Source organism: Polypterus senegalus, chromosome 8 (genome assembly GCF_016835505.1).
Source record: "Polypterus senegalus isolate Bchr_013 chromosome 8, ASM1683550v1, whole genome shotgun sequence".
Classification (NCBI taxonomy): Eukaryota; Metazoa; Chordata; class Cladistia; order Polypteriformes; family Polypteridae; genus Polypterus; species Polypterus senegalus.
The window spans coordinates 1739700-1756263 of NC_053161.1; the positions used below are offsets into that span (position 1 = coordinate 1739700).

At 36.9% G+C, this 16564-nt stretch overlaps 1 protein-coding gene across 1 annotated transcript; it reads right to left on the bottom strand.

Annotated features, from left to right (window-relative positions):
* Positions 1–11950: 11950 nt before the first annotated feature.
* LOC120533693 lies at positions 11951–16091 on the bottom strand. Its single transcript, XM_039760592.1, has 3 exons — positions 15959–16091; positions 15529–15691; positions 11951–12864 (listed from the first exon to the last, which is right to left on the bottom strand). Exons 1-3 carry the CDS (start codon positions 15962–15964, stop codon positions 12359–12361), a joined length of 675 nt encoding a protein of 224 aa, XP_039616526.1. The 5' UTR covers positions 15965–16091; the 3' UTR covers positions 11951–12358.
* Positions 16092–16564: the final 473 nt, after the last annotated feature.

Here is a 16564-nt window from a genome sequence, read left to right on the forward strand (position 1 = left end):
TAGTACTCTCGAATGACATACGAACCGCTGGTCCAATCGGCTGCGTTGTTTCAACGCGTGAGAACCTATCGCAATGCTTCGCAGGCTGGACAAGATGACGTCACCGGAAGCCCGCTGATGACCTATTATTCCAGTTTGCCGATACCGAAACCACACATCCAATCGGCTTAGTTGTTTTAAAGTGTGGTAGCCTATCGCGGGGCTTTGACGTTCAATGGGTGGAAACTAAATAGGCGACTCTGTCGTTTGAGACACAAACCGAGAAGGGTATTGCCATAGACATATATAGTTAGACGCCGCATTCACTGTGTTGCCCAGTCGACACGATACGTCAGCGCATCCGCCACACTGCGAGTGGCAAAAGTGCCAATTAAACTAATACAGGTAGATGTGGAAACTGGGTTTTCTGATGAAAAAAGATAACGTTTAAAACATTATCGTTTACATACAACCGATTTTGGCGAATTGCTTAAATGCAATTATTTATATCCATTTATATACTAATAGTGACAATTATTAAAAAAATATAATAATAATTATTAAATAAATTCCTCCCATATAAGTAACATTTTTCGGACTGCCTTCTTTAATCTCCGAAGCATTTCTAGACTTCGTCCTGTTCTTACGCAACACAGTACTGAAGTATTGGTTAATGCCTCACGTATAGATTATTGTAATGCTATTCTATCTGGCATCCCACAAAAACGTATCCATCGCTTACAACTTTCAAAATTCTGCTTATGTTCTAAATCCACTGAACATATTACACCTATTCTCTCGCAACTTCACTGGCTCCCTGTTCACTACTGAATACAATACAAAATACCGCTCTTAACATTTAAAGCTCTCCACAGTCTTGCTCCCCCTACCTCACTGATCTCCTACAGACTTACACTCCCTCTCGCTCACTTAGATCCTCTAATTTTAGAGTATTAAGTCTGGCAATATGGTGCAGCCTTAGTTTGTGGACCGCAGACACAACTAAAGACATGTGCATAAACTGATGGTTGCCAGTTTCAAACTGTGTTTCCTCAATGTGCTCCTTGAGAAAAAACACATCATCTGAACCAATCTCAGCTCGAACAAACTGATTGATCATATAATGCCGAAACAGCATCGGTTACCAAACTAGCACGGCACACATCACAGGGCAGCTTTCTCAAAATCCCGTCTAAGGGCTACCTCCCACTGCTTCCTGAGGTGGATTTCTTTGGGAAACCTTCAAAGTTTGAGAAATGCTAACAGCTAACAACAATCTACATAGTTAATGACTAAATACGTTTAGCCAAAACGTTGCTTGGAGGCTCACCTGAGTACATAAATGTATAGCTTTGCTATCTTAGCCTGGCGTAGCTAAAGTTAAGATTATAAAACGGGATTTTCTAATGGCCAAATATACCCAAAACAATTGTTCAGCCTCACCTATGAAATGTAATCCCCTGGGATCTGGTTTGATGCGTACGGCGGTTTGTACAAACCCAAGCAGCACATGCGAGAGGCATCTTTATCTATTACTTCACTCCATAGCAGTGCCACTCATAATATGGCGACGACGTTGACGTACGATGCTGCTGGTCATGTGGCGTCTAGTAATTCTGTGTCTACGGGTAATGAGTCAATGCTGCCACTTGCTAGGTCAGAGATTATCCTATATGGGGAGCTCAAACATATAACATAAGGGAATTTCAAGCAAGACTTTTTTCCATGTGAATTACCTTCCTATTGAAAATGTCTTCCATTCTTCCACATTTTAAACACTCACGCGACGGAAGCATCATCCAGTATTAACAAACAGCGAATATTGCAAAAGGCACCTAATTACTCACTGTTCCGTCAACCATCGTTAAAGCGCAAGTGTAACTGGGGTCTGAGTGGTTTGGAAATAATGGACCAATAGACAGTGACATGATTATTTGTATTTATTCCATTAATTTTTCTAACTTTATTAACAAAATTCAGAGTTCCAAATAAGCACAAAGGCAAATTCCAGGCTGGAATTACTTAGCTTGAAGTGTTGTTAGCTTAACTTCACAAGGTTAGAATCAAATCTTTATATTTCAACGTAACAAGTACAATTTCCAAAGACAGCCCCCAAAGCATCAAGCTACAGGCGAAGAATCAGCAGGAAATGTTAAAACAGAACCAAAAATGTATAGGGAGTGCCATTTCATTTAAAATGAATGCCTTTACTTTTTAAAATTTGTTGGTTGGAAATTAAACTGATTACATTTTGGAATAAAAGTTATCTTCTATGCCATTTTATAAATGGAACTTCATATCAGAGAACATAATGCAGCCTTCACATTTTTAGAGTGATGTTTTTAATGAGAGAGTTTGTATGCAGTTAAGTGAATTTATTCTTTAATACTAAGGTCTTGCTCACTACTATGATTGTTTGTCAGGTGAAATATTTTAACCTATTTTGGGTATCAAAAAAGTACCCATCAATTTTATTGCAAAAAAAAAAAGCAATTCTTTTATAAATGATGTTTAGGTACAGTATGCACACTGAAAGTCAAGGGAGCTTTCATCAGAATAATTTAAAATACTTTAGCATAACTGTAACCCACAACATAATTTCTGAAGTGACCTTTCTTTACAATAAAAGTGTTCCATTTTTGTAGCAGCATATAAGCATGTAAATCACCAAATAATACTTAAGAGAATTTGTTTTTCAAAATGGGGGGAAATGGTCTTGGTTTAGGGGATGTGGAGACTGACTATAGTAACTGGCAATCCTTGTTACACTCGTGACAATGTTCCATATCTAATAATCTAATGGATAGCTGTAGTGTTTCTCCTTGTAAATAATCTGTCATTGTCATAAATATTTTATAATCAATGATTTTTTTATATAAATATTTGACATTATACATACTGTACACTCTTAAATAATGGTTCTTCAGTGGCACTTTATGGTTTTTTACTGGATTGTATAGTTCCTCATACACAAAGCACCATTGCATTCTGAAAAGGTTTATTTGCATAAAGAGCTCTTTTTTTTTTTTTTTTACATAAGAGGAAGTTTTCAAAGTAAAAAGAATGAAATTGCTAACATATGGTTGGCTACCTAGCAGGATTAACAAATTCTGAAAATAGCATGTGTTACTTTACATATGTTGCAAGAGTCCTTTTAAAATCATGAGCCAGTGATGTTTTACAAATCTGCTCCCATCTGTTCATGGTTATTTACTGTATGGAGCCTGTTACAGATCTAAATAAAAGGTTCTTTCTGGAACTTTAATGAGAATGGGTCGTTTGGGAACCAAAAATGGTTCTTCTGTGACATCATTCTGGAGAACCACTCTGGCCCCTTTATTTTTAAGAGTGTATACAGAACACAAGTAATAAATTCAAAGTAGTACAGCAGAATATACTTTTTATTTTGATATGTATGAAATAAAAAAGGAAAAGACAATAATAATATTCTTACACAGCACAGAAATCATTAAGCAACAGGTCTGAAGATGAATTTAAGAGCTTTGCAACTCTTTAGTGTGTATATATAAAGTCTAAAGTACTCCTCTTTCCATAGGGGTCTAGAGAAGGGACATTCAAAACAAAAAGGTGTTCAAGTTCCTCTGGAAGTGAAGTGCACAATTTGTAATTCATTTCTATATCTGAAACGATACTGTTTCCTTCTGAGAGCCTCTTGAACACACTACCATCGATAAAGTTACAGATGAGCTGGGCAAATGAGGACACAAATAGCAAGGGGTTGGGTGTAAAAGTGCTACAGTGCTTTTAATTGAAAAAAAAAAAGTTTCCAAAATTGCAGTGCTCAAACCTTCAATAAATAAATAATCCATTAAAACACTGACAATCCCATGTTTAAAATCCAGAGTTTAAAACAAGAATAAAACCATCACAGTCATTTGGTCATTGTTCTATCTGACGAGTCCAGCACAACTTCCACTTCATCTCCCCAGCTCACTCATTGCTTGCGCTCAGTTGATGGGGACACCAGCAGCCGTGGTCCTTACCAACTCAAACCCTGTCTTGGCTGTATGGAGCGGTGTCAGCCAGACCATTCGGGGTTGATTGTTCTCTTGTTGTCCTTCACTGGTATAGAATGTTCTGCAGAAATGCATATTTATTCCAAATACCATTTGTGTTGGGTTTGCTGGCAGTGGATCTATACTTAAGTTTGCAGTTGCATTGTGATTACAGATAAAAAAGTTGGCAATGACAATTGGTGAAGACATAATTTGATGTTCTCCACGCATAAAGAGCATGGATGTAGCAAATATGGTTACCTTGGCATTAACCTGGAGTCTGTGTCTGTCTTGAAATTCTGTGCGAGAACTGTTAACCCCACATGACTGTTAAGCCAGAAATAATGCTTGGGATAGTATTCTGCTGCCATCTCATCATAATGCTGCCAAAAATCATTAATACTTCTATGTATTCTGCCATTCTATGCTAACTCAATATGCATGAGTAAGGTGAAGCCTTAAACCAAAAAAAAAAAAAAAGTCATGTAAACAAAAAGCTATAAATGCAGTTATAGAAAAAAATGAAACTGAATCATTACTTGAATCAAGCAAAAGTCATGAAGATATGAATTCGACAACATGGATAGTTAAACTGATGCATACAATACTGAATGACCAGACCGCCTGGATAGGCCTGGTGACTTCAGTCATGTGAAGCTTTGGGGTGGTGCTAGAAGCTGCATGCCAAAAAAAAAAATTGATTGTTAATAGTGCTTAGAAGGCTACTGCCACTGCTCACATGAGGGGAAAATGTGGAAGTCACTAAACCTTGTGCTGCATAACTAACAATAATACAATTGGCGGCATAAAACTTTTAGATCAGGCATAGACATTCTACCCTGTCATGTGCAAGAAATGGAAAAAATAAATTGCATAAAGTTACACACTTCTACTGCATTACATTGACAGTTTTGTATTCACATATTTGTTATATATTTGGGATTTAAATATATGGATCAATGTGTGCTGAATCATTAGCTTTAGAATTATTAAATAAGCATAAGCTTTATTTTCATTTTTAAGTAGCTTAAAAAGACATAATTTATTTGTCAACATAAAGGCAGCTGAATTTTCTTACAAGTGGCCTATTTTTCTTTTTTCCTCGCCAAGCTTAAAACTTCAGCGAGATAATGAAAAGTCAAGAACACTGTGTACTCTGAGAGAGCTGAACAGACTATTGTTTTAGAAATACAGCTGCTGACATTTTAACTTTGAGAGACCTAAACAGGCCAATGTTTTAGAAAATATATAAAGTTTAAATCTATGTATCAATGCTTTTTAAACAAGTTAAAGTAAAATGTGTTATGTTAGCTAGCTTCAGGTTATATAAGAATTAAGAGTTTGTGTCTGTATTTTTAATTTTGTTTAAACAGCTTGAAAGCTGTCTGTGCTCATCAGCTCAAGGCCACTTGCCTTTACTTACAGCGCCTAAGGCCTCTGCTAGCCTGCCTGCTCAGAATGTAGCATGATGTGATAACAAGCCAAGGATAGTGAGAACTATTAAAAAACCAGTGCATTGCCTTAGACATGTAGCTGCTTAAAATAAAAATAAAAAAAGTACCTTGAGGAATACTAGTGCAACAAGTAACTATTCATCTGAGCACCCAGTATCTTATGTATGGGTCCTCTTGATTGTAACTTAATGGTGGGAACTGATCCTACACAGGGTAAGGAGTAATGGTGACAAGTTTCAGTCAGATGTTGGACTCTAGATGATGGACATTAGTGGGCTTGGACAGTAGGTAGAACTAGGAGGTGGAGAGAATTTTGCATAGACGATAAAAAATGTAATATAAACCGATGCACATCCTAGTTTAAGCACTTGCAACATGGTCAAGTCTCTTTGTTATATTGCTGTGTAATAAAGAGGTTTTTCTGCATTCTCATCTGGGTTCCAAGACTGCCTTCTTTAAAAGAGAGAGAGAGAGCATACAGTTACAGAAACAGTTACACATGACTTTTTCTTTCCCCAACAAGAAAAATGAATGTTTTTTGGTTGTTTTTCCATGGGTAAATATTAACACAAAGGAGGTTAAAAGTCACCTTTGAACCCTTAATTGTGTGGTATATGACAGCTATTCTGTGAAATATTCATGTATACATGTGAGCAAGCTTCGCTTTGGCATATCTGCTCCATTTTCTTGTTACAGATATCCTATTTTGCATAATGATACATTATGTTCAGTTTGCGTGGCATTAAACCTGTTAATCAGACTGTTCACACATTTTGTCTATTTGGACCTTTATTAGTTGTGGGATTTTATAATACAGTGGGTATAGAATAGAATCACCCCCTTCAAAATATTCCCATTTTTTATGCTTTACAGCCTTAGATGAAAACCACACAAACCAGTATTTTTTCCAGCTTTACTTACTCAATGCAATCTTTAACATCCAAGTGAAAGATATCACAGCTACACTTCAGAAGAATTTTAAAACATAAAAAACAAGAAATACTGAGATTAATAAAGGATCACCACCAATACAAAAAAATCTCAAAGGCTTTATCAATCCCAAGGAGCTCAGTAAAGTCCATAATAAAGAAGTGGCAAGTGTTTGGTACTATTAGGACCCTCCCTGGATCTGGCCATCTCTCCAAACTGGATGGAAGAGCAAGGAGGAAACTGGTAAGAGAGGCTACCAAGAGGCTAATGGCCACTTTGAAGGAGTTACAGGATTTTATGGCAAAGAGTGGTGATTGTGTGCATGTGACAACAATTTCACAGGCGCTCCACAACTGTGGCTTGTTCAGGAGGGTTGCAAAGAAAAAGCCACTTCTCAAGAAAGGCCACATTAAGGCTCGTTTGGGCTTTGCCAGAATGCACCTTGAAGATTGTGATGTGCAGTGAAAAATGGTCTTATGATCAGATGAGACCAAAATCAAACTATTTGGCCTCAATACCAAACGGTACACCTGGCAGACATCCAATGCAGCTCACCATCCAAAAACACACCATACCTACAGTAAAGCATGGAGGCGACAGCATCCTGTTGTAGGGGTGTTTCTCTGCCGCAAGGCCTTGAGCTCTCAGTGGAGTAGAAGGAAAAATGGTATGGGGCAAAATACCATCAAATACTTGAGGAAAACTTGCTACCCTCTGCCAGAAAGTTGAAGATGGGCAGAATGTTCTTTCAACATGACAACCTGAAGACACAGAAAAATTGACCACACAGTGGCTGAAGGAGAAAATGTAAATGTTCTTGTGTGGCCCAGTCAGAGCTCAGACCTAAATCCCATTGAAAATCTGTGGAAAGATTTGAAGATGGCAGTCCACCAACGCTCACCATCCAATTTGACTGAACTTAGAGCAGTTCTGTAAAGATGAGTGGGCAAATATTACTCAACCTAGATGTGCAAAGCTGATAGAGAAGTATCCCAACAGACTCAAGGCTTTCATTAAAGCAAACGGTGGTTCAATAAAATATTGACATTGGGGGGTGATCCTTTAATCATCTCAGTATGTCTTGTTTTTGATACATTAGGGTCCATCAGGTCCTAGTATACTTAACACATTGACCTATCTTTAGCGTCTACATGCTTGTGTGGGAGTTGGGTCATATACTCATCTGTGCCTTGTGTCAACATCACTGCTGTTAACAGCTTTCAAGATTCTGGATATTTCAGGGTGTCTTCACACATCAACAGAATATAAGCCCCTTTTACTTCCAATTAAACAGAAGCATATTAAGAGCACCGAATTTGTAAGCTCCAGTGTAAGAAACCATAAGGCCTCCTAATTCATACAAATACGATTCTGTTCTGCATAACCACCTCTACTAACAAGAGATTAAGGTCCACTGTACATTCTACCATACACTATGCAACCACCATGTACTCGTAATGAGACTAGCAAAACTAGAACAGGTAAACATTTATTCTGGCAATATTTCTGGGGAAATATTCTTTTGACTCCAGTGCTTCAGCTATTAATGTTACAAAAATGGTTTACATCAATGCTGCTGTTTTTTTACACAATTCATTTTTATTTGATGACCTTATAATTATAAGGTTCTGATAATTCCATGCTTTAAGATGTTGAGATTTTAAAGTTTTCACCTTCCATTCATCAGACACATACAACCTTCTCCTTTGAAAAGTGTTTCAGACTCTTCAACTATTTTTTTGCTATGTTCAGGACTTATAAATCAACATTTATAACTAACTAATTTCTGTCAAAAATGTCAGGTAGAACCTTATAATTTTAAGGTCATGCAATATTGACCAATTGCAGTTAGTTTAATGGGCTGACTTGCTTCAATTCATCATCGTTAATGTTGGAATAACACTATGTTTTGACACTCTGTGTAAGTGGAAAGCACAATTTTAATCAAAACACTAAGCTTCCACTCTATATTTGAAATTTTCATATCAAAAGTGTACAGTAAACCATCTGTGGGTCATGTTACAAGTAAGAGTTGGTGATAAAATCTATATAGTATTTTTAACCTGTGTGACAACTGATTGAGTCAGCACTATGAAAATAATAGTAAAAACTTTAATTTTGTGACTACTGAAAAACAAAAGCTTGATTATCCATAAAAGATAAATTTGTCAAAATGTCAAATAATATATACAGTTAACAGTAGAAATTGATGAATCTGCTAAATTCAAGAACTGCAAAATTAAAGAAAAGTAAAAACACACTGAAGAGTGAATGGACTACACAAGTTTTGTTGAAATTGCATCATGTATACTCCAATAATTATAAAGATGTCTATAAAAAATAAATGTAGCTGGTAATCTAAGCATTTTTTTAAAAATGGAGGTGCATATACAATACAGTTATTTATAAAATTATAAGATACAAAAAATAAGCAGTTACGAGATCTTACATTTATAGCTTATGGATGTTAACTTCAATTATTAGTGTACTGAAGGATTTTATATAATCACAGAAAAAAAGTATTGTTTTTAGTACTTGCATCAAGACTTATTCAAGTGTACAAGTGCTTAATGTACTGTATAAGCAGTGTACTTTTAACACTCAAAAGTAACAAGTAACCTTAAAAGGTAAAAGAGAAACAAGATAAAACTGGAATTTGTTGCAACTGTATACAATTCTCCTATCTTGCTACTATATAATACACACACACCCTCACCAACCACAAATGAACACTCAATTCTGAAACCATACTTTAGAGAACATTAGAACAATTTGGAAGAGAACAGGCTATTCGGCCCAACAAAGCTTGCCAGTCCTATTCACTTAATTCTTAATAGTTTTGAAAGTCCCTAAAGTCTTACTTTCTACCACACTTATTCAAAGTGTGTCTATGGTTCTCTGTGGAATGAAAAACTTCCTATCGTTTGTGCAAACTTTGCCCTTAACAAGTTTCCAATTGTGTCCGTGTATTCTTGATGAACTCATTTTCAAATAACAGTCTCAATCCACTGTACCAGTTCCCTTCATAATTTTACAAACTTCAATGAAGTCTTCTCTTATTCTTCTTTTGCATAAACTGAAAATGCTCAGATCTTTTTTCATAATTCATACCCTGTAGCCCTAATCACTCTTTTCTGGATCTTTTCTAGCCCTGCTATGTTCTTTTTGTAGCCTGGAGACCAAAACTGCACACAGTACTCCAGATGAAGCCTCACTAGTATATACAGTGCATCCGGAAAGTACTGACAGCGCATCACTTTTTCCACATTTTGTTATGTTACAGCCTTATTCTAAAATTGATAAAATTCATTTTTTTCCTTAGAAGTCTACACACAACACCCCATAATGACAACATGAAAAAAGTTTACTTGAGGTTTTTGCAAATTTATTAAAAATAAAAAACCTGATAAATCACATGTACATAAGTATTCACAGCCTTTGCTCAATACTTTGTCGATGCACCTTTGGCAGCAATTACAGCCTCAAGTCTTTTTGAATATGATGCCACAAGCTTGGCACACCTATCCTTGGCCAGTTTCGCCCATTCCTCTTTGCAGCACCTCTCAAGCTCCATCGGTGCACAGCCATTTTAACATCTCTCCAGAGATGTTCAATCGGATTCAAGTCTGGGCTCTGGCTGGGCCACTCAAGGACATTCACAGAGTTGTCCTGAAGCCACTCCTTTGATATCTTGGCTGTGTGCTTAGGGTTGTTGTCCTGCTGAAAGATGAACCGTCACCCCAGTCTGAGGTCAAGAGCGCTCTGGAGCAGGTTTTCATCCAGGATGTCTCTGTACATTGCTGCAGTCATCTTTCTCTTTATCCTGACTAGTCTCCCAGTTCCTGCTGCTGAAAAACATCTCCACAGCATGATGCTGCCACCACCATGCTTCACTATAGGGATGGTATTGGCCTGGTGAGGAGCGGTGTCTGGTTTCCTCCAAACGTGACGCCTGGCATTCACACCAAAGAGTCCAATCTTTGTCTCATCAGAACAGAGAATTTTGTTTCTCATGGTCTGAGAGTCCTTCAGGTGCTTTTTGGCAAACTCCAGGCGGGCTGCCATGTGCCTTTACTAAGGAGTGGCTTCCGTCTGGCCACTCTACCATACAGGCCTGATTGGTGGATTGCTGCAGAGATGGTTGTCCTTCTGGAAGGTTCTCCTCTCTCCACAGAGGACCTCTAACAGAGTGACTATCGGGTTCTTGGTCACCTCCCTGACTAAGGCCCTTCTCCCCCGATTGCTCAGTTTAGATGGCCGGCCAGCTCTAGGAAGAGTCCTGGTGGTTTCAAACTTCTTCCACTTATGGATGATGGAGGCCACTGTGCTCATTGGGACCTTCGAAGCAGCAGAAATTTTTCTGTACCCTTCCTCAAATTTGTGCCTCGAGACAATCCTGTCTCGGAGGTCTACAGACAATTCCTTTGACTTCATGCTTGCTTTGTGCTCTGACATGAACTGTCAACTGTGGGACCTTATATAGACAGGTGTGTGCCTTTCCAAATCATGTCCAATCAACTGAATTTACCACAAGTGGACTCCAATTAAGCTGCAGAAACATCTCAAGCATGATCAGGGGAAACAGGATGCACCCGAGCTCAATTTTGAGCTTCATGGCTAAGGCTGTGAATACTTATGTACATGTGCTTTCTCAATTGTTTTATTTTTAATAAATTTGCAAGAACCTCAAGTAAACTTTTTCACGTTGTCATTATGGGGTGTTGTGTGTAGAATTCTGAGGAAAAAATGAATTTAATCCATTTTGGAATAAGGCTGTAACATAAAATGTGGAAAAAGTGATGCGCGGTGAATACTTTCAGGATGCACTGTAAAAAGCTTATAGCCATATTTAACAAAAAGACTTCTTCATTAATCACTTGACAACATGATGTCTGGCTTTATAATATTTAGAACTCATGGAACTTTTGGCACACTTCTAAATGGACCTACTTTTAAAACACATTAATTTACTGCTTTTTTAAATTCACTACAACAAAAGCTACTCTGTTGCACAGGATAATTGTACTATATTAAATAAAAAATAAATAAAGAACTTGTTTTAAATTACTTGCCTCAGAGTCTATATAGGACCATCAATAAACAGCTTCTTTGACTCTGTTAGAAAAGTCAATACTTTTTCCATTTGCCTGTGGCATAAAGATGGTTAGGAATTCTTGATGCCCTGCTTCTCTCAAATGCTTGTATCCAGAAGTTGGGATCTTTTTTGGGAAAAATGTGCATCATTCTCTCCACAGCAATACTTTGGTGGGCACAGCTTTACTGGATTGAGACGCTCTTCCACCACAACATACTGCTCCCCAGTCCTGTGTGTACACAGCACGGTCTTGAAAAAGGTGTCCTACTTGTATGATACAGATAATGTTTGAAGATATTATGAAAAAACATGACAATATTACACTTGCACATGGACAGTGGCACGCGTTTTGTTTGTCATCATTTGTGACTTGCATTCTTACAATTTTACTGAAATCTTCACTGTCAACCGTGACTGCAAGAAGTGCTTGCTTAACAATGGCTTTTTTTTTTTTTTTTTATTTGAAGAATATAACATTGCATACAATCAAGTCGAACTTATACAACAAATGAATTTAAGGTCAAACTAGAAACGCAAAATTCAAACAATGGAAACAGGAACAAAAGACATAAAACAGAATTCAACCCCCACCTAAGACAATTGCTTTCTGCTATAATTTGTGTAATATACAATAAACACATGTGGACCCACTTTAATACCGCAAGACCATTTTTGTAACTGCTATTTTGTAGTTCACTGCATATTCCTCAAGATCAGAGTGTCAAAGGAATCATATCTTTTGCAACACACATAAGACATACGTAAAGGAGGCAAATAAGATTTGTAATAAGAGTTTGAACATTGCACTATAGTTTTTTTGTTTTGTTTTTTTTTTTTCCCCAGACGAACCTGTCTGGTCAAAAATACACCAGTTGAGGAGGAAGTTAAATTGGGGTTACAGTGAGCAATGAATCCTGTGGTGATGAGGTAGGAGGCTGACTTACAGCAAGCAATGACTCTTCCAGGGAAGAGGTAAACATTTGCTGGCTTGTTGTTAATTTTTGTACAGGTGAGGAAGTCATTATTTTTTTCATGGTTAAATCAAGTGGTAGTTCCTGCAACCATGATACATGTTGTGGTACTTGCTGAATTGTGGAAATCCATGACTCATGTGGGAGTGAGACAGGTTTTGGAGTTTGCTCTGTTTTTACTACCACTGAATCCTGTTCTGTTTCAACTACCATTGAATCCCGCACAGTCCAGACAAAGGCTTTTACTTGCTGAATTGAAGGGGACACTGAAGAGGTGGAAGAGGACAGTCCTTTCCTTGAAACACATCTTCGTAAATGTGCAACAAATCCACTTTTTTGGAGTACTGTGACACTACAGTTAATGCAATGGTAGTGCTTTCTATCTTTGCATCCCAGGTTACAACGATAAATGAGCTTGTCTAGAGAAGAATAAAATTACACAAAAACAAATACATGTTAACACAACTTCACTTGTTAGTTTCCTTTCAAGAACTAAAAGAAAAGCAAATGAGCAAAAACAAAAGTCCAACAAAATCTGTAATGTAAAATTTAACAAATGTATTATGTTAATGAAGAGATAAAATTATGATTTTTTTCTTTACATTTTTATGTAACCGTTTTTGAAAACACCATTATAGTACGTGAAAATATTGGTATGAGCTGAATTAGCAGCAAAATAAACCATATTATTAAACTAATTTATTAGTGTTATAACATGGGTTAACCATGAAAATGTCATTAACTGAAACAATTAACAGTTGAGGTAAAAATCTCAAATCTCAACCATCCTCTAAAATGAATGAACACATTTAATCCCTGTCCTCTCTAAGCTACTTTGAAAAAGCGAACATGTTTCAGACAATATCCTTTTGGCAAAGTCAGCAATGTTCTAACCTGTATATATGTGAACTGTAAACTTTGCATTCTTCAGTCATATTGTATGTGAAAATTAAAATAATTGCCAATATTAAGAAGATGGTAGGTTGCATATCTGCTACAAGGATTTGTCAATATTAGCACAGTAAAATGGCCAGTACATCAAAACTGTGGTATTTGCACATAGCATAAAATTTCAGCAACAATCCAGTTTATGAAAAGAAAAATAAAAGATACAAAACAAAAATATCTGTAGACTTGACAAACACTGGAACATGTGGGCTTAAAGTAGGGGTGTTTAACCCATATCCTGGAGGGGGGATGCAGGTTTTCATTCCAGTCCCCTTTTCCACTAAGATCAACTAATGCTAATGGAGCATCCTATATTGTCTTAATTTCAGCCGCTTCATTTTTTCCTTTATGTGAAAGCAAACACACTACAGTAGAATATAGCTCAATCAAACAAATAAGATTATCATAGCAAATACAACAGTAAGCTTTAAAAAAAAAAAAAAAAGTCTTTAACCAGCAGCCAAACAATGACAGATTAAGTGAGCCAACTGATGACCAGGCTAACCTGGAGCCAATTTAAAGCCTATACCACCAATCTGCACTGTTCTACAAATTATTTCAATGGAGATCCTGGGGTGTAAAATTTTAGAAATGACTGATGCAGCAAAACAAGAGCAGTAACAGTCCATATAATTAAATGATGGTTTTCATTAACCACTTATGCACGGTTTCAAAGTTGTCTGTGCACAAGTCAAACAAAAACAATAATGATAATTTTACATATCCAAAGGTATCTTACTTCAAATAAATAAGAGGTTTCCATATTGTCTGCTCTCTTTCATTATAAAAATGAGTATATACCCGAGGCAAGCTGTGCGAACAGTCGAGTTAGTCGGCTTTTATCAAATATCCCTCCTACATTGTGCTACATACAGTAAAAGGCTCATTACCATGGGACTGCTGAAGTTCAGAGCATTCCAATATTGTAGTACAAATGACCAGTCATAGACAACTATATATACTGTATATGTCACAGCTGTGCGTAAGCAGCAGTAACTATGATGCCTATGTAACCAGTCATCTTTACACACTGCTACTCATTGTTACACACACTGCCCGAGCCAGAATCTGTGCAAAGTTTTGACTGCTTTGATGAAGGCCTCTAGGCTATGCTTGACTTGTAAGTACTGCTTAGTATGAATTTGAAGCGTCACATTGTGCAGTTTTACAGGTCAGGCGTCAAGTTCAATTACCATACCAGGATGCTGTCTGCTGCATGTTCTCCCTACCATAGTTTACAGAGCACTGCTCTTTCAAATCCAACATTGAATACAAACATTTCATAACTTAGCAAAGAACAATTGTTATGCTTTATTTGTGGTTCCTGAACTGTATCACTATGTCATGAGGATATGAACAGAAAAAAAAAGGTTCAAGGTATACTACTTGTGGATGAGTACATTTGATGAGTTGTTCTATAGTTACAAATTGTTTAAATCTTACTTCAGAGTGATATAAAGTGTGTATATTTTTAATAAATAAATAATCTGCAATTGCAGTACTTGCTTTGAGAGATTGTTTAGGTGCAAATGACAATGTTTCCAAAAAGGGGGACACCATGTGCCAAACTGAATAACTTTACCATGCTACGGGATAGGATAGCCAAGCTTCACACAATGATGGCTGGCAGACTGGGGCACAAAAGAAACTTGATACCAGGGATATGCATTATAAAATGTCTTGGTTATCAGTTTTTTGGGGAGAAACCACTAAAGCACCAAATTTGTTCAGATTTTTATTCAGTTGATGTTTGTATAAACACAATTTTTTAAATCATATATATTTACTTTCTTTAAAAAAAAATGTAAAGTGTTGTACTCGCTAGTCATTCTTACAATAAACGATTAATAGCCATTTATTTGTGGATATGCAATTTAAGCACAATAGTGCCAAAAAGAGTAAAAGTGGGAATCCTACAAGATTGTTTGAAACCCCGGAGTTAGCTGGTCATCTGTTGGCTTGCTTTGCAGTTTATTTATTTATTTTGTTAAGGAAAAGAACAATTATGAAAGGCTATCAAAACAGGCAGAAGAAGCATGTTAAATTAACCGCAGTAACTGGTTACCGAAACCCAAACTTAAAAGGTGCTCGTTGCCTAAAGTTAACGGGGAATACAATTGAATACACACACACACCTCCAAAGGAAACTGCAGTTTTCCGGTGCTCGCGCAAATGTTCATATGTTCGAATAGAGGATCGTGAAGAAAACAGTCGTGGATCACAGAACGGGCACAGGAACACCTTTGAAGACAGTACTACGGACGGAATGTCCGCTGTGTTTCTGATAGTAATGTGATCCTGTTTAAAAGTAACAATGTGGATTAACGTTGCAGGCTTCTTGATAAACATTTCACAAAAGTAAATATGTATCAATTATTACAGAAAATTAAAATAAACGTAAGTTTCCATGCACTAAGTCTAACTTTAGTATGCTGAGAAAGTAATGTGTTAGTTAGCAATGGCATAGTTAGCCTTCTATCATCAAGTCACAAATACAATCCAGCATTACAAAATCCGAAAACGCATGCACTGCCACAATTCATTTTCAAATCTATACCAACTTACCTGCATAGTTAAAGTTGGCGAAAATGTACTCTTGACACGAGAGTACTATTGTATATCAGTTGCTTAACCTTGTCCAACCTGCTCCTTGCAAGCTCTTTAAGTGCCTTCTCGTTCTTCTACTTCTGTTTTTTGTATGTGGACGCTCCTGGTAAACTACCGCCACCTACCGTACGGAGGGAAAACTCCAAATTCCATTTAATATGTTTTCCCAGTACGGTGTTACTAAAGAATTTCATCAGTTCCTTGTAGTTAGCGACGCTGTTGTCTTTCCCCCAGAAGATCTTTTAATGATATTGTTTTCGCTTTAGTTTTGTAGAGACTTTTAATTAGTGTTCGCTTTTGATTCTTATACAGAACACAGTAGAGTAACAAATGTTTAATTGTCTTTGTGCTTTGAGCCACTTTTGCACCGTTTCCATCTCCGTGGCGACCTGTTAAATACAGTCCTTAACTTAAGGTACAGTGACCTACCTTAGCCTACTTGACATTACTTCATCAAGTCTGTTTTTACATGCATATTTAAAAGCGGTAACAATATTGTGAATCAAATGTCTGCCTTTAACTGCTCTTTCCCATATATTTTGCCATAATTGTAACTTCATTTCC

What these genes read in the sequence shown, in the direction of transcription:
- LOC120533693 (XM_039760592.1), bottom strand. An exon ending in AACTGCAGTTTCCTTTGGAG is followed by an intron (nt 12,865 to 15,528) that starts GTGTGTGTGTGT and finishes ATTCTTCTCTAG; the next exon opens with ACAAGCTCATTTATCGTTGT.